General features: G+C 41.7%; 1 protein-coding gene across 1 annotated transcript; it reads left to right on the top strand.

Annotated features, from left to right (window-relative positions):
- Positions 1–4295: 4295 nt before the first annotated feature.
- LOC135499048 (uncharacterized) lies at positions 4296–22760 on the top strand. Its single transcript, XM_064789690.1, has 12 exons — positions 4296–4346; positions 5500–5561; positions 12093–12164; positions 13132–13347; positions 13815–14088; positions 14442–14613; positions 17889–18042; positions 18226–18297; positions 19705–19842; positions 21001–21147; positions 21773–21832; positions 22483–22760. Exons 2-12 carry the CDS (start codon positions 5501–5503, stop codon positions 22641–22643), a joined length of 1527 nt encoding a protein of 508 aa, XP_064645760.1. The 5' UTR covers positions 4296–4346; position 5500; the 3' UTR covers positions 22644–22760.
- Positions 22761–23132: the final 372 nt, after the last annotated feature.

Here is a 23132-nt window from a genome sequence, read left to right as displayed (position 1 = left end):
CGCTGTTTGGAGCGAGATCACTCGGACATACTTTAGGAAGAGATGCTTCCAGCGCATTGCGATACTGAATGGTATTTTCAAAGTCACTTTGAATGCATATTTTCCATTTGATATAAAAGACAACTCACAGCCATCGTCTGTAAGAGTCGAGCAGCATTCTCCCGCGACAAGATATGAGACCAAGTATATTTATTATGTAAATCATTCATTTTAGAAAAAATTGTTACAATACAATGTATCTCCTACTGTTGAGAACGAATCGCGAATGGCGTTATGATAACACCGCGTGAGGTTTTACTTGATAGCTAAAAAAGGCACTCGATCTCCGGTTCTTCGAAGTTCAACAATTCCCAAATGCAGTGACGCTTATTTCTAGATAGGTGTAAAGGCTTTACTGTATTTGATATCAATTTGCACTTGGAAACAAAGCAAATAGGTTGAGTGTCTAAGATCAAGATGTCATTGTTCCGGTCCGAACTCGAATATCCTACATTGCTAATCCGAGAACCGCCATCCCAGTTTTGCGTCACCTGTGCCTCAGTTACAAACTCTGGTATTGTTTCAGCAAGGGATGGGTGTTTGCTCGTACGTGTATTTGGAATGTCAAACGTAGTGAGATTAATCTTGTCTTTAAATTTTATTGGTAAACTCTCTTATAATTCTTTGCAACCGTAAGGAGATTTAATTATCTGCAAAGTGACACTTAGTTGTGATCCTTGGTTTTGCCGAGTATAGTGCCATGGTAGGCGATTCGCTGACTGTAGCATATTCTCACGGACATTTTGTGAACAACGCATATTAGAAAATAGAGACAATTCTTTTAGAGTTTTCAATCATTGTACGTTCTCGAGCAAATGTACCAATCAAATGAATCCAGTGTCTCATAAGATAGTCTTCCTATATATTTTATACCTGTAGCAAAATAAACTGCTAGTCATCACGCTGGATTTCCTTCAAGGAAATTTGATTTGAAAGAAGCTTTGATTCGGGTCATCCACAGTTTTGTTTTTATGGCTACTCAATTTGCAGCTCTTGTCGTGCGAATTGTAGCTCACCGACAGACAGGTTAGAGACTTCCTGCAAGCGTCGAGACAAGTCAGCTCACAGCGTGAGGTGGTCTGCTCTGCTGATGCTGCAACGCCTTTGCCAGGTTCTGGGCCTACGAAAGTTCTACCTGCAAGGAAAAACTAACTCAAAGATATTGTGCATGAATGTATAATATCACCCAGTGTAACTTGAGTTACAAAATGTAATATCGCAATCTTTTGTTCTCGGAAAGTGCACTGCCCACCGCTAGCTCTTAAAATGGGGACCATGTGGTGGATAGTTTGATCTGATGAAAGAGATAAAGATTATGCTGTTGATCAGCTATTTACCGTGTGTCTCAAGATATATCGTAACTTGAGGGTTGATAGTTGCTTACCCTGACTTAATGGTCTGCTGTTCCTCGTCAACTCGAAGCAAAACCTTCTCGCCATTCCGATGTCAGCAGCATCCAAGCCAATGTTGAAAACCATGGTGCAGCTCATTTTGCCCTTGAATACATGCGATGTCCCGGTCCTGTGTCCGATATTTAAGTGTCCGACATCTGTACGGAGGTTTATGGCCCCAGCAACATGTTCAACGACACTGTCATTCAAAACTTGCAAAAGTCTCCTTGAAACTTTGTTGAAACTCACAGCGACGAATGTCCAGTAATGTGCAGAGAAAGATCGCTTGAAATACTTGTTAGACTCCCGTTGTAGTCTGACTGTTAGAGTGTTGACATCAGGATGCCGCCAGATATATAATGGTAATGGGGGTGGTGCTCCAGCATACCATTCTATAAATGGACAAGACCCCGGGCAGCGTACCAGAATATACGCACACCATGTAAAGCCGTCACCAGTTCCAACATCAAGCTGTGGTGATACACCTATTTTGAGATATGACCTCGGGTCGTAGAATTCTAAGGCAGTGTCCGGAACACCACTTGGTCCCGTCGCCAGCCGAATTTTGTTTGCCTGTGCGTGGTGTCCGTTCCCTGAGAAATCTTTGGCGAATGCCTCGAGGTTCATCGGCCATAATCCGACCAATTTAGGAGAAGATGGGTATTGGGCTGAAAGCAAGATACGACAGAATTAAGCTGACATGGTCTCTTGTCACCTCCGAAGTCGTGGGTTTGATCTCGGTCTGATCACAAATTGTAATAGAGACCGTGATGAACCGTTACATAAGACCGGTGTGGCGGAGATAGTAGTCCTAGGGCTGATAGTTCGTGTAACAATAGCCCGCATTGCTAAATGTTTTGGTTAGGGTTAGCGGTACAATAGATCATGCTGCTTAATTGGTCAAATACAATGCTACCGGACTATGACTCCAGGGGGACAATATCCGCTGTCACACCGGGTATTACATGTACATACGACTTATGTTGTCACTTGTCACTGATCACTGGTCACTTTTTCACTTGTCATGAGCAAGTTTGTTAAGTATCGTGGCTTGAAAACATTATATGATACGACCTGAGGGTGAAAAGTGACATCGTGAATATCATGTAGTCAGATCTTTAGAAATTACTTGTTCCATCTTCATGTAACGGATGACAAGTGAAAAAATAAGACGATACATATGAAAAATCCGGCCATACATGTGCTTTTTTCCTTCGCTCGTATAATACTTACCAAAGACGTGGGTTTCTAAAACGTAAATTATCACAATTAGTTGTGCGATTCTTGATCGAACCATGTTGAACATCTTCTTCACTCACAGGAAGAACGGAAAGGAAAGTGTGTGTCTCCGCAGGAGCCACCACGCACTTGCAGGCTAGTCAAGCCAAGCTAAGATTTTGACAGCAACAAAAGCCACTTAAAAATGTGTGAGCGAGGTTACGTTCAGACCAATACTGTTGTCATGGTTTTGCTTATCACATCTCCGCCTACATTGTACCTCATGGACATAGGAATATTTAATTGCTGCCATTGATTCCATGGATTTTTAATGCTTTCGAACAACCTTCTCTCTGTGTTGGAATCCGATCAATCGCAAGCTTAATTGTTATCACGCTATGAAGCCTCCTTTTTCGATGGCCAACTAGCTGTTGCAATGCCAAGATAAACCAGCAATGAGCTGGTTCTAAGCGTCCTTACACACGATTGTATTGGGTAACTCGTGGCAACAATTGATTCTCCTTATTCATTAACATATCAGCAATAAATATTGTGTATGACAACAACAAAATGTTGGTGCTCAGGAATAATATACAGTAACCAAATATCGCCATCGCTGTACTAGTACATGTATGTCGTGATGTCAGACTAAAATAATGCAACGCATATTCTACGCAATACAAAGATCTAGATGAAGTAATTATCAGTCTCCCAAAAGAGATACAAGACTCAGCACCCTAAGATTGTCTGAGAAAGACAGAGAAGCACATGCTCCATATTCTAAAAGACGAATATTATTTCCAAGTAAGAAATTTGAAGAAAAAAGACACTAGTCAATGACTCGTAACTGTACTCACACCTTGTCCATCACTATGCAAGAATAGAACCTCCATTGATCCTTCAAATTCTCTAAAACGTTAAAATTGGCAGTTTTTAGTGGGTATCGAGTTTAATAGGGATAAATGGTATGAAATGACAGTGTACCATGGGTGCTTCATCATATATAAAATCCTCAGGCGTCAACCAACATGCAACCAACTATTAAAATCGGTCAACTATATTCCAGTGGTCATTTAGTTTATATCGTGGCAAATAAGCCATCCTTCATTTTAGCTTTCTATTGCTCTTTTTATATCGGCCAGCTGCACGTAAATGGGTTTCCCTTATGTATCGGTCTACCAGTCTCTTAGCTAGTAATTGCATGAATATTGTTGACACTGCGTACTATCTTTCGTTCTGCCATGTTTTTGATACAGTGCGCATGAATCATCACAAAAGTCGAAAACATGGCAGACGATATCTGATGCTTCAAGGCAATACTCCATGCAGTCGCCAACATTATCATTGACCATCTGTCTTATACTTTAATCATGCATACGTTTAGGTTTACTCCGTCCTTACAAGTATCATACGTGTACTTCAAACGTCCATCAAACACGAATTATTCAAATTTGGTAAGCAGGAGAACCCTCGCCCATCTGTTTCCCGTGGTTAAAAACATCGAATGTTAATTTTTAAAAAAGCGCCAGGATCTGAACTACCACATTCTGCACTTCACTCTTCTGTTCCACCTCCCGACCATCCGGCACGTTGATAATTCATTTTAAGAACTCCCAAGAACTTTCATCATCATTTTGGTATCCGCCATACACCAGTCAGGACGGTTGTTCAAACTTCGGCCCCGAAAACTAGACCCAGGTAAGAAATACACGTACATGTACTGCGAAAAATATCACCAGACTATTTTACTATTTTACTCTTGGGTTTATGTCTTCTTAACGTCGACTAACTTTATCCACTACACGCCCGTGAGGACGGAAGCCTCTAAATAGGAATAATAATTATCGGTGGTCAGGAAAATAGAAATGCAGAAATACATGCACACAATGCCTTAGCTAGTGCAGTTATTATGCATTGAATCTGCTGAAACTTGGTATTCATAGTATGTCTACACAATGGCAATGCTGAAATTTATAGTACGTATTTACGCAATTGGAAATTTTCAAATTCAATTCACAAATTTCAAATTTTTAACGAATGGCGTATGCCTCGGTTTTGGTCTACATTTTAGCTCCACCCTCGCGGTTTGGGTGAGACAACCAATACCTCCAGTTCGGTATCAATTCCTTAAACCGTCGACTCACTTGTGCTACATTACATGCCCGTGAGCACGGAATGCCCCGATGTAGGAAAACAATCTTGGGCGTCAAATGCTCCATAAACCGTACGAGCCTCTTCTATAATAAGGAGTTTTCGCTAAGCGCCCGAAACGCTATTATTCCATTGTTTGCCATCATTATCAGGCGCGCGGTCGAACAATTGGATGGGCGTTCACGTCGGGGTTTCGGGGCATTTTCAAAAACTCCCTATATATACACGCCTTTCGCTTCGAATGCTATTCGAAAGCAGGTTGAGGCCGACAGTCAGAAATTCAAAAAAAGATTTTCTTTTGACTGTGGCAACGTCAAACTACCCCGGAAACTATCAGCTAATATTGGAACGAAGAGGCGAGATAAGTACATGAGTTAAAGTAAAACAGACAGGATTTAGAATTCTCGACACGACTCATATTCCTTTTACATCCCAGGAGGATTGTTTTGATTGACAGAAACAGAAAAGTATTGCACATTTCAGCTAAGTGAAAAAGCATAACCTAAAGTCCTACGTCTTCGTATCTATTCTATTTTTTTAGGCCTCAGGTAAATAGAAATTGTCGGTGCAGTTATTATGCAAGCAAATGACCTTATGTGTATTCATAATATCAGTCTACACAAAGGCTTTGTTTAAAAACAGCTACCAAGATTCAGTTCGACGCAATAACTGATTAACATCATCGTTCCGTTTGTTTCAGGATGAAATATCTTCTACCCTTTTGCCTTGTCCTAATAGCGGTCATCGTCGAAGTCACATCAGGTACGTTCAGGTATAGTCCACCGAGCTGACATTTGTTGGGTGGGCCAGCGCCGGTCTAGTTCAGGCACGACAAAGAAAGCCTTTCAATTGTATTACGCGAAGTCACTATTATTATGGGCGGTTATTTCCGCATTAAATGATGTCCTAAAACGCGTCTTAATAACTGGCGACTCGTGTGTGAAGAGCAACCCGTGCGTACAGAGCAAAACGCGCGTATCTAACTCGCGACCCCTACAAAGAACATAACGCGAATGTATAACTACTGTCGCATAAACGTGCCGTCGGATAACTAGTGTTGGATAACTAGTGTCGCATAAGTGCTGTCGCATAAGTGCTGTCGCATATAAGGTTCCTCAGCCTCCCGCATCGCGGCGCTCTTGTGTCTTGATGATTATTGTTTTTGCTCTAAGGACGACATTAAAACGAATAATTAGGCTATTGCTTGTAGGCCGAGGCCCTTATATACATGTAGTACACTATGTACCGGTATCCTTATTGCATCAATTTTATTCTTACCACCAGGTACAGGTGTGGAGGTTGAGGTCGTAGATCTACTAGTACTAGTAGCAGGCACTGCAGATGCTGCAATATTATCAACCCGATTATCAAGAGGGACCTGGTTCTGTGTAGGCCTGCCCAACAAATTCACAACGTCTTGCAGCATGCGTGCTGCCCGCTGGAGCACATGTGGATCTTGATTAGTAGCCATTTTTCTCTTCTGTCTCAAACTCGGGATTACGTCGCTTAGAACAAAAGTAATAATAACTAGCGCCGCGATGCGGGAGGCTGAGGAACCTTATATGCGACAGCAGTTATCCGACAGCACTTATCCGACACTAGTTATCCGACGGCACGTTTATGCGACAGTAGTTATACATTCGCGTTATGTTCTTTGTAGGGGTCGTGAGTTAGATACGCGCGTTTTGCTCTGTACGCACGGGTTGCTCTACACACACACACGAGTCGCCAGTTATAAAGACGCGTTTTAGGACATCATTTAATGCGGAAATAACCGCCCATATATTATCATCCGGCTAGCGCGACGCTGCAACGTAAACAAAACGTATTCGAGTCTATAAAGCACCTCACATTCAGTTGCAGTGAAATATAGTCTTTTTCTTAAAAAAATATTTTACACAGCGTCGAAGAAATACCTTTATAATTCTCCACTAAGACTTGTTATAGTCGTCTGATAAACAAATCAGATTATGATCATCTCATCTATTGATTTCTTTGACATATTTGACATCACACATACCAAGCATGACAGGTATATGCCGACATTAAATTATCTTCATTGTAACAATCACAAATCATAAACTTTAGGAAGTGACTATTTGGCAAGCTCGGCTTACCAAACAGCGACTTTTTTTGTCCTGAATGGAGAGCCGAACTCATTAATATTTATAAATGCCCAAGGGCTCATTAATATTCATAAGTTAGTAACACTGTAACCTCGTACCCAGTGTAACACATGATCAGAAATCCCAATGTAAAATGACACGAGAATCCCTGGGGACGAGGTTGCTGACACCGGGGCCATTCGGTTATCTGAGACCGTGTGCATCTGTCAGTATTTTCAGATTATGCACAAAAGGGTTTTCAGATTATGCACAAAACTTCAATGATCGAACGTACGCACACGGCAATCGAGTGCCATTGCCGTCATTTCGCTTCAGAGGAATTTGGTTACTCTAAAGGAAAAACCGCAGTAACAGACCATTTTCAGATCAATACGCCATTATGCATATTCATGAGTAGGCGTGGTTTATTCATCGGCTTGCCAAACAGGAAAGAAATTTTGCTCTGTTTGGCAAGCCCGGCTGCCAAACAGGGTGGCTTTTTAGTGCTGTTTGGCAAGCGGCTCTCCAAACAGGACAAACAAAGATGCCTGTTCGGCGAGCGGCTTACCAAATAGACCCGGCCTAAACTTTTATACAAGTCGTGTATTTGAAAAAGTTTAATCACAAAACGTATTCATCGTGTGGCTTCACATAAAACCGGTCGATATACAGTACCTACTTGTATGATTTGCCGCGGCCTGAGCAGCCGTCCGAGTATTTCAAGTGGGGGTAAATAGGAAGAGCACCGCCATAAAGCCATGCATACTGGTGTGTCAAAGGACCACTCATACATGACATACTGGTTGCGGAGGGAAGTATTCAGGCTGGGGAATGTGGCCACGTCTATGCCTGGGCGATGTGAAATTTCTGTTGAACGTTGGCCAGAACAAAGTTAACAATCATGGGCAATTAAACAAAATGGTACGCGATCATCTTTTGCGCATCGTTTGGAGCAATTACATGAAACGGCTGTCGTACCCATTTAGAAGCAGTGATAGGACAGGACCAAGGACATTTGGAAGAACCAACTTTATTGATTCAATTACTGACAACATTTATGTTTCATGGCTAAAATTCTGCTTAGGTGAGAATACTTGTCGTTAGGCATTTGCTTTTATAACTTTTTGACATTGTCACATCTCAATTTCATAGAATTTTGAAAGTGTCAAAGGATTACCTCATGAGTATAAGAAGCGACAGTTACATCGAGAAATGTCATCAAAAGAATAAGCAATAATTCCATAGCCAAGTAAAACCACAGAAATTCATAACAGGTCATCTTCAGGACTTATTACGGCTTTAAGGCCCGGTTTTGGATATCATTTCTCACTACACATGTTACATGATCACCCCGGGATTTGCGTTATTATAAGCGGCTGTTCTTCTAGACACACTCACTCCGACTGTATGAACCATAATATGGACTTAGAAAATTTACTAGGCCGAGGATGCGGCAAATTATACAAGTATGTACTGTATACCAGAGTAGCGGAAAACCTGGTCGAGCGGTAAGGCGTCACCATTATAACCGATAAAGACAATGTCACAACCTTGGGCGTCCAAATATCGACGATATTAACTAGTTCGTCAGGTACAATACCACTGATCCGTCACCAATCTTATCCTTATGGACCAATGAACTAATGATCTCAGAAACAGAGGCTTAGACTTGATATCTAATTCATAAGTTTTATTTACAACAACGGAGTTCAGAATAATGACGTGCAACATAATTATCCGTGGTGCCTGTTTACATCATACTTATATCTAGAGCTTCATAACACCCCAAAACATCGCACAGTTTTGACACACCTCTCAATTCATGAACCCGTTCATGATTACCGCATAATTAAACCTAAAGGTGGGCCCAACAGGCTCGCACATGAGGCCTATAATTACAACTGGAGCCTCCATTAGATAGGCACTGATGCATTGTCGGGGAAGGGTTAGACTACCTTCATTCTCAGTTGTTTTAGCAATCTGCAAAGGACTTTCCCAAGAGGATATATGGCTACCTCCCATGCTTCATTCTGACAATATCAGGCCATTTCACTCGATACATACTTATGCGTAAGGGGAAATCGTGTTGTAGGCCCTGTTCGGAAGAGGATGCTCATGCTTAGCCTTGCTAGCATTGTCCCTTAGACCAGAAATTTGAGGATTGGGTTACCTCTCATGCCTCGTCGTGCTGGCATTCTCCAGTGGGGCTGAAGGGGTGGATGTCGTCCTGGGTGCCGACAAATGGTACCCAGGTTCGAGATCGACTGGACAATAAGCACCCTGGGTACCATTACACTAGACAAACAGCACCCAGCTTCTTTTTGCCTGGCTTACGGATCTTAGGGACGAGGACGTTTCTTGCAATCTCGTTTTATCTCGCGCCGTGGTACTTGCGGCATAAGCAGTGCGCGAAATAAAAAGAACAGATAAACAGAAAAAAACGCGTTTAGGCCTACAGGTCTTTGAAAGCACATTTTGGATGATTTATTCAGAAAAGGTATGTAGGAGGGATCTATTCAGAGAGCGCAGTTGGAAACAGGGACGGTCGCCATCTTGCAAAATGAGATGTGTCATGCCATTTGGTGGAGACGGGAAAAACTCTGTTAGATGGGTCATTATCTTATTGTGAAACTGATCTACTACTCGGTCAATAATCTGTCAACAGCATAGCCCCTCAACCCTCTCAACCCCCCCCCCCCCCCCCCCCCCCCCCCCCAATGTCGCTCAAAACACTCCTAGAACATCAAACTCGGAATGTACGTCTTTGAAAGAAGACTGCTTTCCTTGGTCTCTTTATATTAAAATCTTTACAATTGACATCTGGATAGTTTGAATTAATAAAAAGATTAATCAACGACAGTGAGCGTCGTTTAAAAAAAAAATCCTTCAATAAACATCCTGGGCACGTCAGCTGTATTCTTGTTGTCCGTGGGAAGTAGCAAACTTGAGGACCATCCCAATCGAACTGCCCTCACTGCTCCCCACGGCCTTCCTCGAACTAAATCCGTTTGCAAATACAAATAAGCGATGCTGTTAATTAAAGGAATGGTCGGCTTTTTATTGCAGTATGTTTGTTCTTCTTCTGGTTGATGAGTAAACTATTTTTCTGAACTTGTTTGATGCTTTTCCAATTTTGTTTCAGCTCTTAGAAAGTAGAAACGCGTTATTCGTTATTTTCAGTACGCGCAAGTACTGGCGCGAACGACCTTTCCCGCCACGAGAGTGCACCTAGATCCTAACTCCAGGAAACGCCTTCTAGTGCATCGTTCCACATGGAAAGGGTCGACGCATGGAGAGCTAACTCAGGTCAAATCGGAGTCAACATCGGAAAAGCACGATAATTCAGTCAGATTTTGAATTTTTCCTTTTTTTGCAATTTGTTGATGGATACTACTTATGTAGAATACATGCAGGGGGTAACTGGGCAGCCGACAGCTGGGTTATATTCTCCTTAATAATACCAATGGTCCTTTAAATATTGATAGACAGCAAATTTTACTCATAGTTTTTAATAAAAAGAAGATCATTATTTTGTTAATTTTAACAAGACGAGGGGGGCGCAAATCTAATTAGAATATGATGTATATAATCCATAGAAACTTGAGTATTCGTCACTCTGTTCTTGGAGCTCGTGAGGATGACCTCGCTAGTCCTTGTCAAGTTGCTTTTGCTGGTGATTGCCTTTCTCTGTGCCGAAGGTGAGTTATGATACATGAATTACACAATATTGTCGTTAATGCCTACTTGGGCACAAGACAACCGGTCATTCTTGAAACTTGGACATGTTGGATGTTTATGCACAGGATGAACAGTCGCTTCCGCAAGTGTCAAAATCCGCATCTTAGCTGCACTCAATGATTAGTTGCAATATATAGTGTCGGAGGGATAAAACTACTCTGTTGTGGCCATTTTCCGTGTTTCTCTGGAATTTGAATTTCCCGCCTTGTAAACCCTTTTAATGAGCCCTGTTTGTTACTTGTGTGAACCCCTTTGCTCTGGTGGACCCTTTTTAGCCTCCTTTTTATTGATCTACACCATTTTGCTTTCTTCTTACTCATTCATTTCTAGTTTTACCAGTTTCAAGTTATGATTTTCCTTAGGGTAGCTCCCCTTATCAGCACACAAATCGCTTGGTAAGCTTAAATAATATGTATAGAACCCTTTTTTTAATATGATTTATGTATAAACGGTCCGCAGGAAGGATTCTTGTGCCCCTTTGTGCAGCCCTAAACCACTTTCCAGTGTCCATGTTCTCAGGCAGCCCTGCAGAGCATGCGGTCCCTTTATAAGTTAATTTACATGGGGGTTTTCCTTGGGATTTCCCTCATTATCATGCAAATCTTTGGGAATTCCCAGCTCTGGCTTTTTGCTACCTGGTTTGTTTACAAACAATAATGCACTTTAGATGTGGTGGGGGAATTTATTGTAAAAACGTATATAGGATAAGTTAGGTCTTTTTCTTTTCTCTGGTCTTTGGTCTTTCTAATGTTTATTTTCTGTACTTGTTGGCTATTATTTCTGTACTTGTTGGCTATTGTTTCACATGTTGATGTTGTACTTGTATTTACATATGTACTTGTCTTTATTTGTATTTTCAGTAAATCTCTGTAATCAAGGGAATTTCTACGTTTGTGTTGTTTTTTGAGCTGTCCCAATATACTCGACTATCGTACAGTACAAAGTGAATCCGATACCGGCCTGATTGATTAAGGGTTGAGAAAGGTACCACCGTTTTGGCTAGAACTTGAAATCTAAAATCTTCAAAATGATCGTAAATGCCCAGTTGCAACCTGGAAGGCTGTTCTCTAGGAAACAAAGAACAGACACCCCCTTGAAATTAGCATACACTTCGTTTTAAACAAATTCTAATTGCTTTTAGATTTCAAGCACTAGCCAAAATGATTATGCCTTTTGGTCAACCAACAATTCAATCAATTTTGTGCCTTATCTTTCCGATTCGGGACTCACTAAAAAAGCTGGTTAATGCTGTAGCCAGTGTTGTAGTCTCTTATGCGGCCGGTGCGGACTTTGAACTAAGATGACATCCTGCCTATACTTGACGGTCTGTATAGTAGCTGGTGTCAGTGTCATATTACTGGTGTTCGTCCATCCTGATTCACGGCCGTGTTTGCCTCTCTGAAGGTCAGGGACAGATCGCTGCGCTGTTCCCACTCTATATTCATTTCAGGCCTACAGCGCAATGAACGAGGGGATGATGATGATCGCCGAGAACTCGACGAATTCAGTGGCAAAATCCCAGGTAAATTCAATCTGAATCGCATTTGCAGAAAATGAAAGACTGCGGTTGTTTATACCAGCGTAACACTGAATATTAATCCAGTCATCTTGATTTTATACTAAAAATTAGTAGCGAAATTGACAACCATTTCAAACATATACATGTACTGTGTCGGGGAGCAACATGTCATTTGTGTGAGTCTCGTTCCATGGCTTATACATGTACATGTAGTCTATTCGTAATGTCATACCCGGATTGTTAGTAAGGCGCAGGAGGGCGGGACTTCTGGGTCAGGTTTCTATGAAATTTGGTTGGTTATTGGTCTTACCCTTAAAACCAAACGGGATCATTTCATTTCAGTAACCATGTTCACGAGATATTTCTTTGTATGCATCTGTGTACGTTAACGTAGCGCATTGAATTTGGACATTTTCCGCACTGTAACGGTTTGTTTTTCTCCCATTCTCGATTAAATGTTCGAGCTATAACTTTTTTGTGTCCATCTACTCATGTCCCAACAATAAATGAGGAATATTCAGAAACAAAATATGGAATGCGCAGCATACCTTTCAAATGACCATCGGACTTCAGTGAAGACATTTTTTAAATTTCAGTCTGCACTGAGAATGCTGAACGAGTAGAATCCTGTTTGGTTTTCAGCCAAGCATCAATAAAAACCTAACCTTAAGAAATCCGACCAGTTGCTCGCCCTCCAGAGCCCAAAACGTTGCGGACATGGGGTTTTCGAATGGACTGAAATTATTAACTCGATATAAAGGTTTACTGCATGGGGTTAGCACCCACCGATATTCTTAAAGTTTGAAGGTACACCAAGCCATGGATGATCCTCCGTCTGTGTAGGTTCAGCCTGTGCCTCCCCATCGTGGCCTTTCAGTTAGGTATTTTTTCCTTGACGAAGACGATGAAGTCCCTTTGCCTGCGACGGACAAATCACGTCACACCACACCATTCCCTCATGTCATTGTAGAAATACCACTGATTCTAACTGACGATGCCGGTGAAAGGCCTTTGAGCAAGAGATCCGTGACTATTTTTGACCGGCCCGGCCATGCCTCAGAGACGCATGCCTGCACCACTGTCACCGCGGTCCCAGAAGATCTCCGAAACCCTGAGATAATGATGCCAAACGGACTTGATGTCTTCTACCAGAAATATACCCACGCGTATGGAATCCCTATCATTGGTAAGGTTACTCTCCAATGACAAGATCCAAATTCACCAAGCATAAAAATGGAAACCAGTGCATTTCAGACTATTGCACACAAAACAGACCGTATCTCCCGCCGTAATTCTTCTCAATACACGCTCCGTTCTTTTTATCAACATGATCAATGCGGCGTAGCGTTCTGTTGCTTTTTCTAGTAACTGGAGCTGCTCCTTAGTCAAGGTGATTAACTTATTTTGATTTACCGGGCCGTGGTGATCATTCACTTGCTAGGGACTCCTTGTTCATTTTACGTTTCATGGGGCTACCTTTCGAAAGGAACATTCGGTGCATAATCACGAGAGTTCCCCTAAAGCCTAATTCGTTAGGGGCATCAGCAAACTGTTTCGTCGGGGTCAGTTCTTGGTGTGACAGATACATGTATTTCAAAAATAACTTATAAGTTCATTAAAGACTTGAATATCCATTAACCATCTTTTTTTCAGGTTCCCAGAAAGTGACCGATTCTGCGTTACGTCGGGCGTGTTACCTGGTTCGATTCTTGTTTGCCGATAGACCCGATGTCCGAGAGATGTTCTATAAGAAGTATACTCGATTCGGTCTTATGGCTTATGATGAAATGACCTCAGACATCCCAGAACATAAACACCTGACACCCCATAGTTACTGGGATGGGAGAGCCCGAGGCCTTGGGCCAACACTCGATTGGCCAATCGTTACTGGGGGTGAGGAAAATACTGTATGCTTGAAGGCAGACAGGTGAGCTGTGTGACCTACGTCAATTTCAAATATTTTTCCTAAAAGCGGGGCGAAAACCCCATCTCCTTCCTTTCCACGCCTCAGTAATTGTATACTGCTATTGAAGGGCGCGGCCATGAAAAAGCCAGTGTCAGACAAACAGTTAACAAATAAACTTAATTTGCACTAGGAATCAAACAGATCGAGATAAAAGCAAACACTCATGTAGCCATTATGGTCCCTCAGGTTTTTTCCTCTTCTAGCACGTGGTAACCTAATATTTCAGATTTTTTAAGTCGAGGACTGATTTGGAAGAAATTTGGCCAGTATTAATTTGTAAATCCGCTTAATGATTCACATTGTTACTTGCAAAGGTACACCACTGAGGACATTCCTCTTCACGAGTTAGCCCACGGGGTAGCTCAACATGGCGCCCGTTATGCCATTCCTGACTTCGATGAGCGACTGGATGCGTTATATGCGGCAGCCAAGGCCAGTGGAGAGTGGAACTCGACATACGCCATGACCAACAGCGGAGAATATTGGGTGAGCAGTAAAGCTTGCAGCACACTAGCCGCCAACTTCGGCGTTCACCGGCGTTTTTTGCCGCAAGAGTCCTGAACGCCTGAAAAACCCCTAGTCTGCTACGTACGGCGTCGGCGGACGCGACTTGACGCCACTTGCCGCAACTAAACGCCAAATAACTAACATGTTTGATTTTTGACGCGTGTCACCGCGCTTGAACGCAAGAAGAAGCCAGGTGTCTTACGGATGGCCGCCTGACTTGGCGTCGGCGGCGAGGCTATGGCCAATCAGCTTGCGTCTTGATATCACATGATTTCAAAAGGGCAGCCTAAAGTGGCGGAAAAGACGCTACTGGTCGCCAATTCTGGGCAGGTGTGCTCTGACCGTGATCCACTGGCCGCCAACTTTGGCGTCGAGAGGCGTCAGCCAAACGCTTCTTGTCGCCAAAGTTGGCGGCTAGTGTGCTGCAGGCTTAAAGCAGCGAGTTGTCGCCAATTCGGGGGACTACACGCTCGAATTGGGAACTCATTGTTGAAATCAACAAGGACATGACGTGTAGATGTGCGCTTGTTTGCGAAAACCTATTTTTAGACATGGCGCGGGTTGATCCCAGACAACGCGGTGCCTGTGCTCGAACCGCCGGGCGTTCAGTTTCGGGAAACACGTCTTTCTTGGATATTTGTCTGACTGGTCGTACTGAGTGTATACACATTCTATACGAAATACGACCAACGGAAATCGCCGAACGAAGCCAAGTTTGATTCATATTGTGTTGGGTAATTCAGAACTGTAAGGTTCTTTTATCCATAAGGTGTAGAAACAAAAAGTGGCAAATATATCTACGCATGTCTACGCACAATGGCTGTTGAAACTGTTAAACAGTCATGACATTTGTTCGACTCCTTGACATCACAGTATAAGTTAATGATTATTTTTCCTTGAAAATAGGTAAATAATTCATTTTGGATAAAAAGCCCCAGACCACAAAAAGACAACAACAACAACATCGACATTAATTAGCTACAAGAATATCACACCACATCTGTTTGAATGTTATATACGAGATTTGACTAGTGATTTGGTCAGATAGATGATTGGCCGTCATTGGTGTTACGTCATTACTATTTCTGAGCGCTTTAGGTTTTACATAATGATGATGCACGCGTCAATAGTTTGATTATTAGAAAATGACCCATATTTTCCGCATCAATTATTGTTGCAATTGCTATAAAGCCAATAGTAGATCATACAGCCAATAATGATGTCCATACATTTCGTTAAAACATACTTCCGCACAGCCTGGACCCATTTTTGAGTACAGGTACAGGGCCGTATTTAACTTTTTTGTCCAGGGGGGGCAGTGGGATAGATCGCCGAAGGCGATCTGCATGCGCCGCAGGCGCATCCGAACGGGGGGGGGGGGGGCCGGGGGCCCTCCCCCAGAAAAATTTGAAAATAAAAGGTCTGAAATGGCATTTTCCTGGCATTTGGAAGTGTGAATCAATAGTATTTTTACTCTAAAAAAGGACCACTTTTATGAAGTATTTTACGAAAATACCACATTTGGACAGAAAATGTTAATTTTCATAGTTTTTCATAGCTAGTCTTTACCTAATGTTGCATCATTGTGTATAACCATAGAAGACTAGGGTCAGGGCACTCGACTGGTCAGATTAAGGGTTGCCCCTGAGTTGATAACATCTGCTATCCATAATATGCTGCTATCATGCTGGTAAAGCTATGGCTAAGATTAGTTTGTCTTTTTATTACTGTCTGAAAATTTTTTTTTCAACATTTATTGCACAGGGGGGGGGGGGGGGCAGCTGCCCCCCCCCCTGCCCCCCCTCTAAATACGGCCCTGAGGTAGTAAATTATTTGCTGTGGATATTTTAGAATCATGCCGTCATTTAAGCGAAAACTAATTAGATTTTTGCAGTTCTTTCGGGCCAAAAACGCCAAGCAGCTAACTTTTAACGTCTCATTTAACAATACATGTACCGCATGAATAAATGAGTCGAAGTAAAAAACTGTGCGGTCATCAAGTTCTTAATATTGCATGCCTGCTCGTGACTAAATTTAGCTTGAAAACGTGAATTTTGATACGGATATTTTGGCTTCAAAGAGTTTCCGAGGATTCATTCTCCTTGCATTCCCTTACCGTAGTTCCGAAGAAATGTTGGATTTCCTGCTTCCTATTATATCTAGCAGTGAACTAGCACCTGTACGAGCATGGACATGTCATGCAGAGATTCTGAAACCAGGTGCACTGTTCAATAGATTGGTGTAATGAATGAAGACATAATCGTAATGATGGCGGCGTAGGCGTTTAATACTGCATTGGAGTGTGTATGTCGGCCGGGTGATCAGCTTTTGCACTGTCTAGTTTTGTGTGTTTTTCCTGTTTTGGAGAAAAATTGAAATATTTCGAAAATGAACAGACTAAACTACATTTTTTTCGCATTTTTCTCGAGCATTGGCTATGGTGCTTCGCGAGAAAAAAACTTTATTTTTGGATATACAGTACCAACAAGAACATTTTATAAAATCACGGTTTTTAGTGATGTCTGGTTTGAAATTTTTAGTTTGAGGTGGTCTCATGTGCTCGGAGCCAATCGTGCGCTAATTACTGACTTGTATTCATTAAATAAATGAGACGAGTTCGTGTAGAAAGAGGAGATCACGGCCTTTCTCGTGATGTACAGCACCAACTGGTCATTCTTTGAAAAGCGCCTTCAAAACGCATTTTGAAATGGGTGTCATTTGCAATTGAGAACACCCTGACGTCATGCACTTTTGGGAAAACTGTTGAGCATGACCTCACACAGTTTACAAGTCTCATGTAAAACGTATAGTACAATAGCCACCGTGCTGAAATCTACTCAATATTTTTATGTTAGTTGAGCCTGACTGTGCACAAATTGTACATACTTTCTCTTTGTCCAATCCATCTCCAAGATATACAACCTTAAAAGAAACAGTTTTTTTCTCTTGAATAACACGAAATAACGCGCCACTTTCCCCGGACAAATCTGGGTGTTCAGAGAAGACATTCGTTTTGTCTTCCGCTGGAGATTAGGTTCAGACCACAGGCTTTACTTGACCCAGGAACAAACCTTCAACAGATAGTGTAAACAAGGATAAGTCCTACAAAAAGTCTTCAAGAAAGCTTCAACTTAAAGAAGAATTAAAAACATCTTAACGACTTCCTTTTATTATTCAATATGAGGTAGCGACATTATCGCCGCTATTTTTCATATAAATGTACATTTCTATTATTTTCCATTCGCAATCACCAGGCAGAAGCAACGCAGAGTTTCTTTAATGATAATTTAGGCTCGAAAGTACCCAACAGGGCAGTACTGGAGGAGAAGGATATGGGGATCGTCAAGCTTCTCCAGGAGATCTGGCCGTGTAAAAACAAGTATCTCAAAAGATGCTACAGTTCAAGAGGTAGGAACCTTTCGCCGTGCCCTTGGTTTTTTAATGTGGCCATCTGGGCGACCACCTTTAATTTCCGTTAAAGCCTGCCCGGGTAACCGATCATGTAGAAAGAAGTACATGTACTAGCCATGTTAAACACTTTTTAGGATTCGTCTCGTCCCGTTAGTTCTCTTGCTATGTTTCTCGTTCTAGAACTTGAAGACGCACAAGTGTTGAAGATGAACTGCAATGGAACGAAGAGTACGGTATTTACCGTTTCAGAAGGTGAGTCATTGGGGGCTTTTTGTAATCAAATCAGCTCAAATTCATTAGACGTTGAACTTGTCGAATTGCTTCTGCGGCCTGAATTATTCATTGGAACACCATACTCAATATTTCCCGCAAACAAAATGGGTTAATCATGCTGATCCAAAAATAATTCTTTTGAAAAATCAAATAAGGCTGAGAGCCCAACTTTTGTGACCGATTAAAAAATTGAGAATGCACAGATTTTCTTGTTTTTCCTTTATTTACAAAAATCAAAGTACATGTAGCTAATTTACTATAGCAAGTATAAAGATGAGAGAGGTACATGTTTATACTAGTATGTTTTGCTCGTATGAAACCTTGCAGACTAAAATTTCGGTCCAGTTCGAATCCAGGTTTGGCCATCAGGTGGCTAAAATCGAAAACACGGAAACTGCTTGATCATTGGTAAATTTTTATTATATGACATGAAGCTTGATACATATGTTTTCCTATGTAATGACACCTGGAAGACCAAAGTTCGGTCCGGTTTGATTCCTGATTTTGCCACTAGGTGGCTGAAACCGAAAACAGAAAAAGTGCTATATCTCCTGAACTGATCGAGGGTTTAATCATCATTGATGATGCGTTCAGTGATGCGGGTCGGCCGTTGATTCATTACCTGATGGTTGAAACGCGGTAGGCCTATATAGCACTGGCCGCACCTTGTGAAAATTGCCTAGCGGGTTCGTTAACATGGAGGCTGATCCGGTAACGATGTGCAGCTTCCGGCTAAGCCCGGCATTGACCTTTCAAGACTCTGGCATTCCTTGTTCAATTAAGTAAATCATATTTCTGAATAAACGGGGTTTGCGTTCCTCTCTCGTCTTTTGCTTGTGTTTATTAAGCATGTTTATATGGAGTCCCACGGACACGGAAACGGTCTATTAAAAGCGGCCTCTGGGGGTATGGAATCTGCGTGCATGCGTATTTACATATTCGGGCACAATCGCTCTCCTATTTGCTAACTAGAAGCGTAGGACAAAACCTTGTTCGTTACAGTAGTGGTATTGCGGTGGCACAGCGGTATCACTTTGTAACTCTCAACTGGCATGAAATGTCATTGTGTGCGCTAGATTATGGCTGCACTTGGTCCCCTAGAAAGGTTTCTGGTTAGGCTGGGTATTAGTTTTTGCAATTATAAAGCGCTTTGAGACAGTAGAGATACATGAAATACAGCTAGTGAAAGGCGCTATATTAGAACTCACTATATAACAGAGCCCCATGCCACGATTAAAAGAACACAACACATTGCCTGTCAGCTTTATTTTGGGCTGTTCGTTCTTCTCTATCGGGTACATTATACATTGTTCTTTCAATTTACTCCCATTTCAACGCCCGTAGTACAAAATCATCATTTCATTGCATATCTTTGCATCTTTCCAGATTGCTTCGACAAAAACCGTGACTGCGAGAATTGGGCAAAACACGGGGAATGTACGAGAAATCCAGTTTATATGAAAAGGAACTGCGAAAAAGCCTGTGGGCTGTGCACATTACCTGCAACCAAGTACAGTGGTAAAGGTGAGCTAGCAATTCATAAAGTGATGTTATAGTGATGTTAGTTTGGCCAAACCGGGTCTATTCGAGTTGGATATCTTATACGTCACACAATTTATCAATAATTGTCTATACTCTGTTTAGACCAGTCAATATATGATTTTACTGTGAAAAAATGTTTCATCCAAGCCCAACCAAAACGAATGTGGTTTGAAAGGTCTAAATATGTCTTGTAGGAAAACGACAATCCTCAATTATGACAGTAGCTCATAGTCCACTCATTAGAGTGAAATAAGATATGTCTCTGTGGTTCGAACGCGTAGGCCATTTAGACCACTCAATAAGCCTTTATTCAATCCTACCCTCCAAACAGAGAGTCGAGTGGTCACATTTACTTGAACAGCTGCATCGATTACAGCAGAATTTAGTTTACTGCGATATAATGGGTTTCCAGGAATTGGATCATCTCGGTTTTTTTATGGACCTTGTACAATAACAAAATGTTATTTTTAAGCAGTCCACAATAATTTTATTTTTTTGTGGACACTGCAGTCACTTAAATGCTTTACATGCAACGTACGGATCATAAATTTGTGCAAAAACTTCTCCATTGAATAATAGTGAGAGCAAGTTGAGCTATACGCCACAATCCCATACATGAGTGTCGACCTTTAGTTGATTGTTAAACTAATACGAGTTACCCAACTTTAGAATCGGATATATGAATGGAACTTGCATGTATACTGATACGAATTTTAGTATGAAATATGACATTTTCTGTGAATCTCTAAACTGATACCAGTGCTCATGATATTGCAGGTACAATGTACGGTAATTTTGACCATTAGTTTAGACCATGTTAAAAGAGCGAAAACAATTGTTTTCCGTATGCGAGTTCACGAAGTGAAATGTCCACGAAATTGCACCACCAGACTACAATCTCAAAGGCTCCGACACGCGGCTATCGTCGTCGGCGTCACAGTAGCTTGGAAATTAACATTACGAAATGCGGACGCCGATGGTCGTTGGGATTTCAAGTGGGAGCTTGTTGGCACTTGTGTTCGGAGATCGATTTGCTGCATTTGAGAAGAATTGTCCCTGTTTTTTCCCCCAATGGTATCACACACTTGACCAAGCTGTAACCTTCATGAAATAAGTATCGCTGATTTTTCATGCATGCAGCTAATAAAGGCAAGAGGGTTGTCGGGAAGCCAATCCTGACTTGTGGTGATGTGGCTGCCGACTGTCAGAATATCACTTGTACCGCCAACATCACCTATGCCATTCAACAATGCCGGAAAACATGCACCAAGTGTAAATATTACCTAGGTAGGTGTAAAAAACATTTTTATAAACGGTGAAGGTGATTAGGATTTGTTGTTTAGCGCCGTATAAGGAAGTGTTAGACTTTCAAGCTGAAATGTTAAACACTGCGTGAATTGATATTGCCTTGCAATGGTCACCTGTGAAAACTAGCGTAATTGTTATTTGGCGGTATACCCTAAATTGTCTCAATGATCAGTCGCATGCCAAATCTGTACCTCGTTAAGAGTTTGAATATGGTTTCGGTAGAACTACATGTACATGTATGTTCGGGCGTTTGACCAAGACTGGTCGCGTCAAATTACTTGTAGTAGAAATCACATCGTCATACATCGTTCTATAGTCATCGTTTAGTTCATACAGTCCTCACATCGAGCGTTATTGTAATAGTCGCACACTGACGCTGACATATGGTGTCCAGGAGAAGAGTACGACAAGTTGTGAACCGCCCCGCCAAAAATTACAATGACACGCTCAACATCCTGACGTGGTGCTTTGTTATGTCATCACTTCACCTTGGAACTGCGTTTAAGTTGTGTTACGGACGTACATGTCGCTCTGAAAGTACTGAATGGTCTTTCAAAATACCATTTTATACTGCCTCTAAAGCGCTTTTGATATCCATTTTCAGAGAAGGACTATGGGACTTTTAAAGCATCTAAGGCGGTGGACGAGACCCAGTGTAAATCAGGTAGGTTCGCATGACCACGGTGTCTAATCGAAAAAAAAATTATTTGATTCGTACAAATGTATATGTACTTAATATCGCCAGTTTCGCTCCGACATTTGGAAGGGGTGACGGATGCTTACATGATACGGTGTCACCTCTGCACACTGCCTGAACAACTATAAAGGAAATCGACACGATTAGATATGAATGAGAGTATAATCACGAACATGTACAAATGAAATAATTTGTGTTTGATTTGAGACTTTTAAAAAGCACATGATACAGCTCACAGGTAGAACAAATATTCTACAGGTTTTTGTACCTGGTATTGTTTTATGCACCAGAAGTAAAACCAGAGTAGATGCTAAGCTAAACAATAGACCCGTGTCATTGAAGGAGTATTGAAGCTTTGAAGGACTTAGACGCTGTAGAGGGTCATCGTTCACCGCCTTCTGGATCAACCACGTATCCAGGATAGTTAAAACAACTTTAAAACAACAATGTACGAACTGAACTTGAAATAATTATTTTTGTACTTTAATAATCTTCCTTCAAAAAATGTTTGGGTAGTGAAGTATTGATGGTTCACCCTAACCCAGGCAGAAAGAATAGCGCGTGATACGTGGAGTAGGCCGTCGGGTGAACGTAACTGTTCGATCATGGTCTTTCAGGAGATGGCTGGAAAAGATGCTGGTGGGACGAGGAATACAAAGCTAGCTCAAAGTGTACCGAGGATGGAGGAAGGGTTAGGTTAATTGATGGCAAGTATAACTGCGCGTGCAGGTACAAGGGCAAACCTATGTACACAGATTGCAGAAAACTAAAGGCATGAGAAGAAGATATGTGACGTCACGGGAAGAATCGTCAGGAGTTTTGGCATATTTTCAATCGATTTAGTAGTGATTGATTTGGATCTTATGAACTGTAAATCGATTGAAATTCAAGAATAAAGTCGATGAATAATGTAACCATTTCTTCAGTGGTTGGTTTGTTGGGGGGGGGAGGGGGGTGAGGACATCTGAGCCTACTGTCGGATTTGCGTCTTCAAATTTGAAGGGTTGCGAAAGCAAAACGACCTAAGTCATTTGTTGATGCACTGGTCGTCCTGCCTTGCAGCCCTTTTTTCATTCCTTCATGATGTGTAGAAGTCTTTCTCAAACATGTCAAAGGCATGCAAGTACATTGATATTGAAGCATATTTTCTCTGCCAATATTGGCATCCATAGACGAAGTGCACACAAATTTACGCAGCAAGAATATTCGAAAAAATGCCATAAATGTCACGATTTCCTAAAAATTTTCGAACCTGCTCTAATGTTAC

This window comes from Lineus longissimus, chromosome 1 (assembly GCF_910592395.1).
Source record: "Lineus longissimus chromosome 1, tnLinLong1.2, whole genome shotgun sequence".
NCBI classification, from domain to species: Eukaryota; Metazoa; Nemertea; class Pilidiophora; order Heteronemertea; family Lineidae; genus Lineus; species Lineus longissimus.
Note: the sequence above shows the minus strand (reverse complement) of the source record. Positions and strands in the feature narration are given on the sequence as shown.

Bases quoted from the DNA above. Each gene is read 5' to 3' on its own strand.
- LOC135499048 (XM_064789690.1), top strand. From the start codon at position 5,501: ATGAAATATCTTCTACCCTTTTGCCTTGTCCTAATAGCGGTCATCGTC. The intron at 18,043-18,225 runs GTAGGAACCTTT...TTCTCGTTCTAG, and splicing joins AAGATGCTACAGTTCAAGAG to AACTTGAAGACGCACAAGTG. The intron at 21,833-22,482 runs GTAGGTTCGCAT...ATGGTCTTTCAG, and splicing joins CGAGACCCAGTGTAAATCAG to GAGATGGCTGGAAAAGATGC.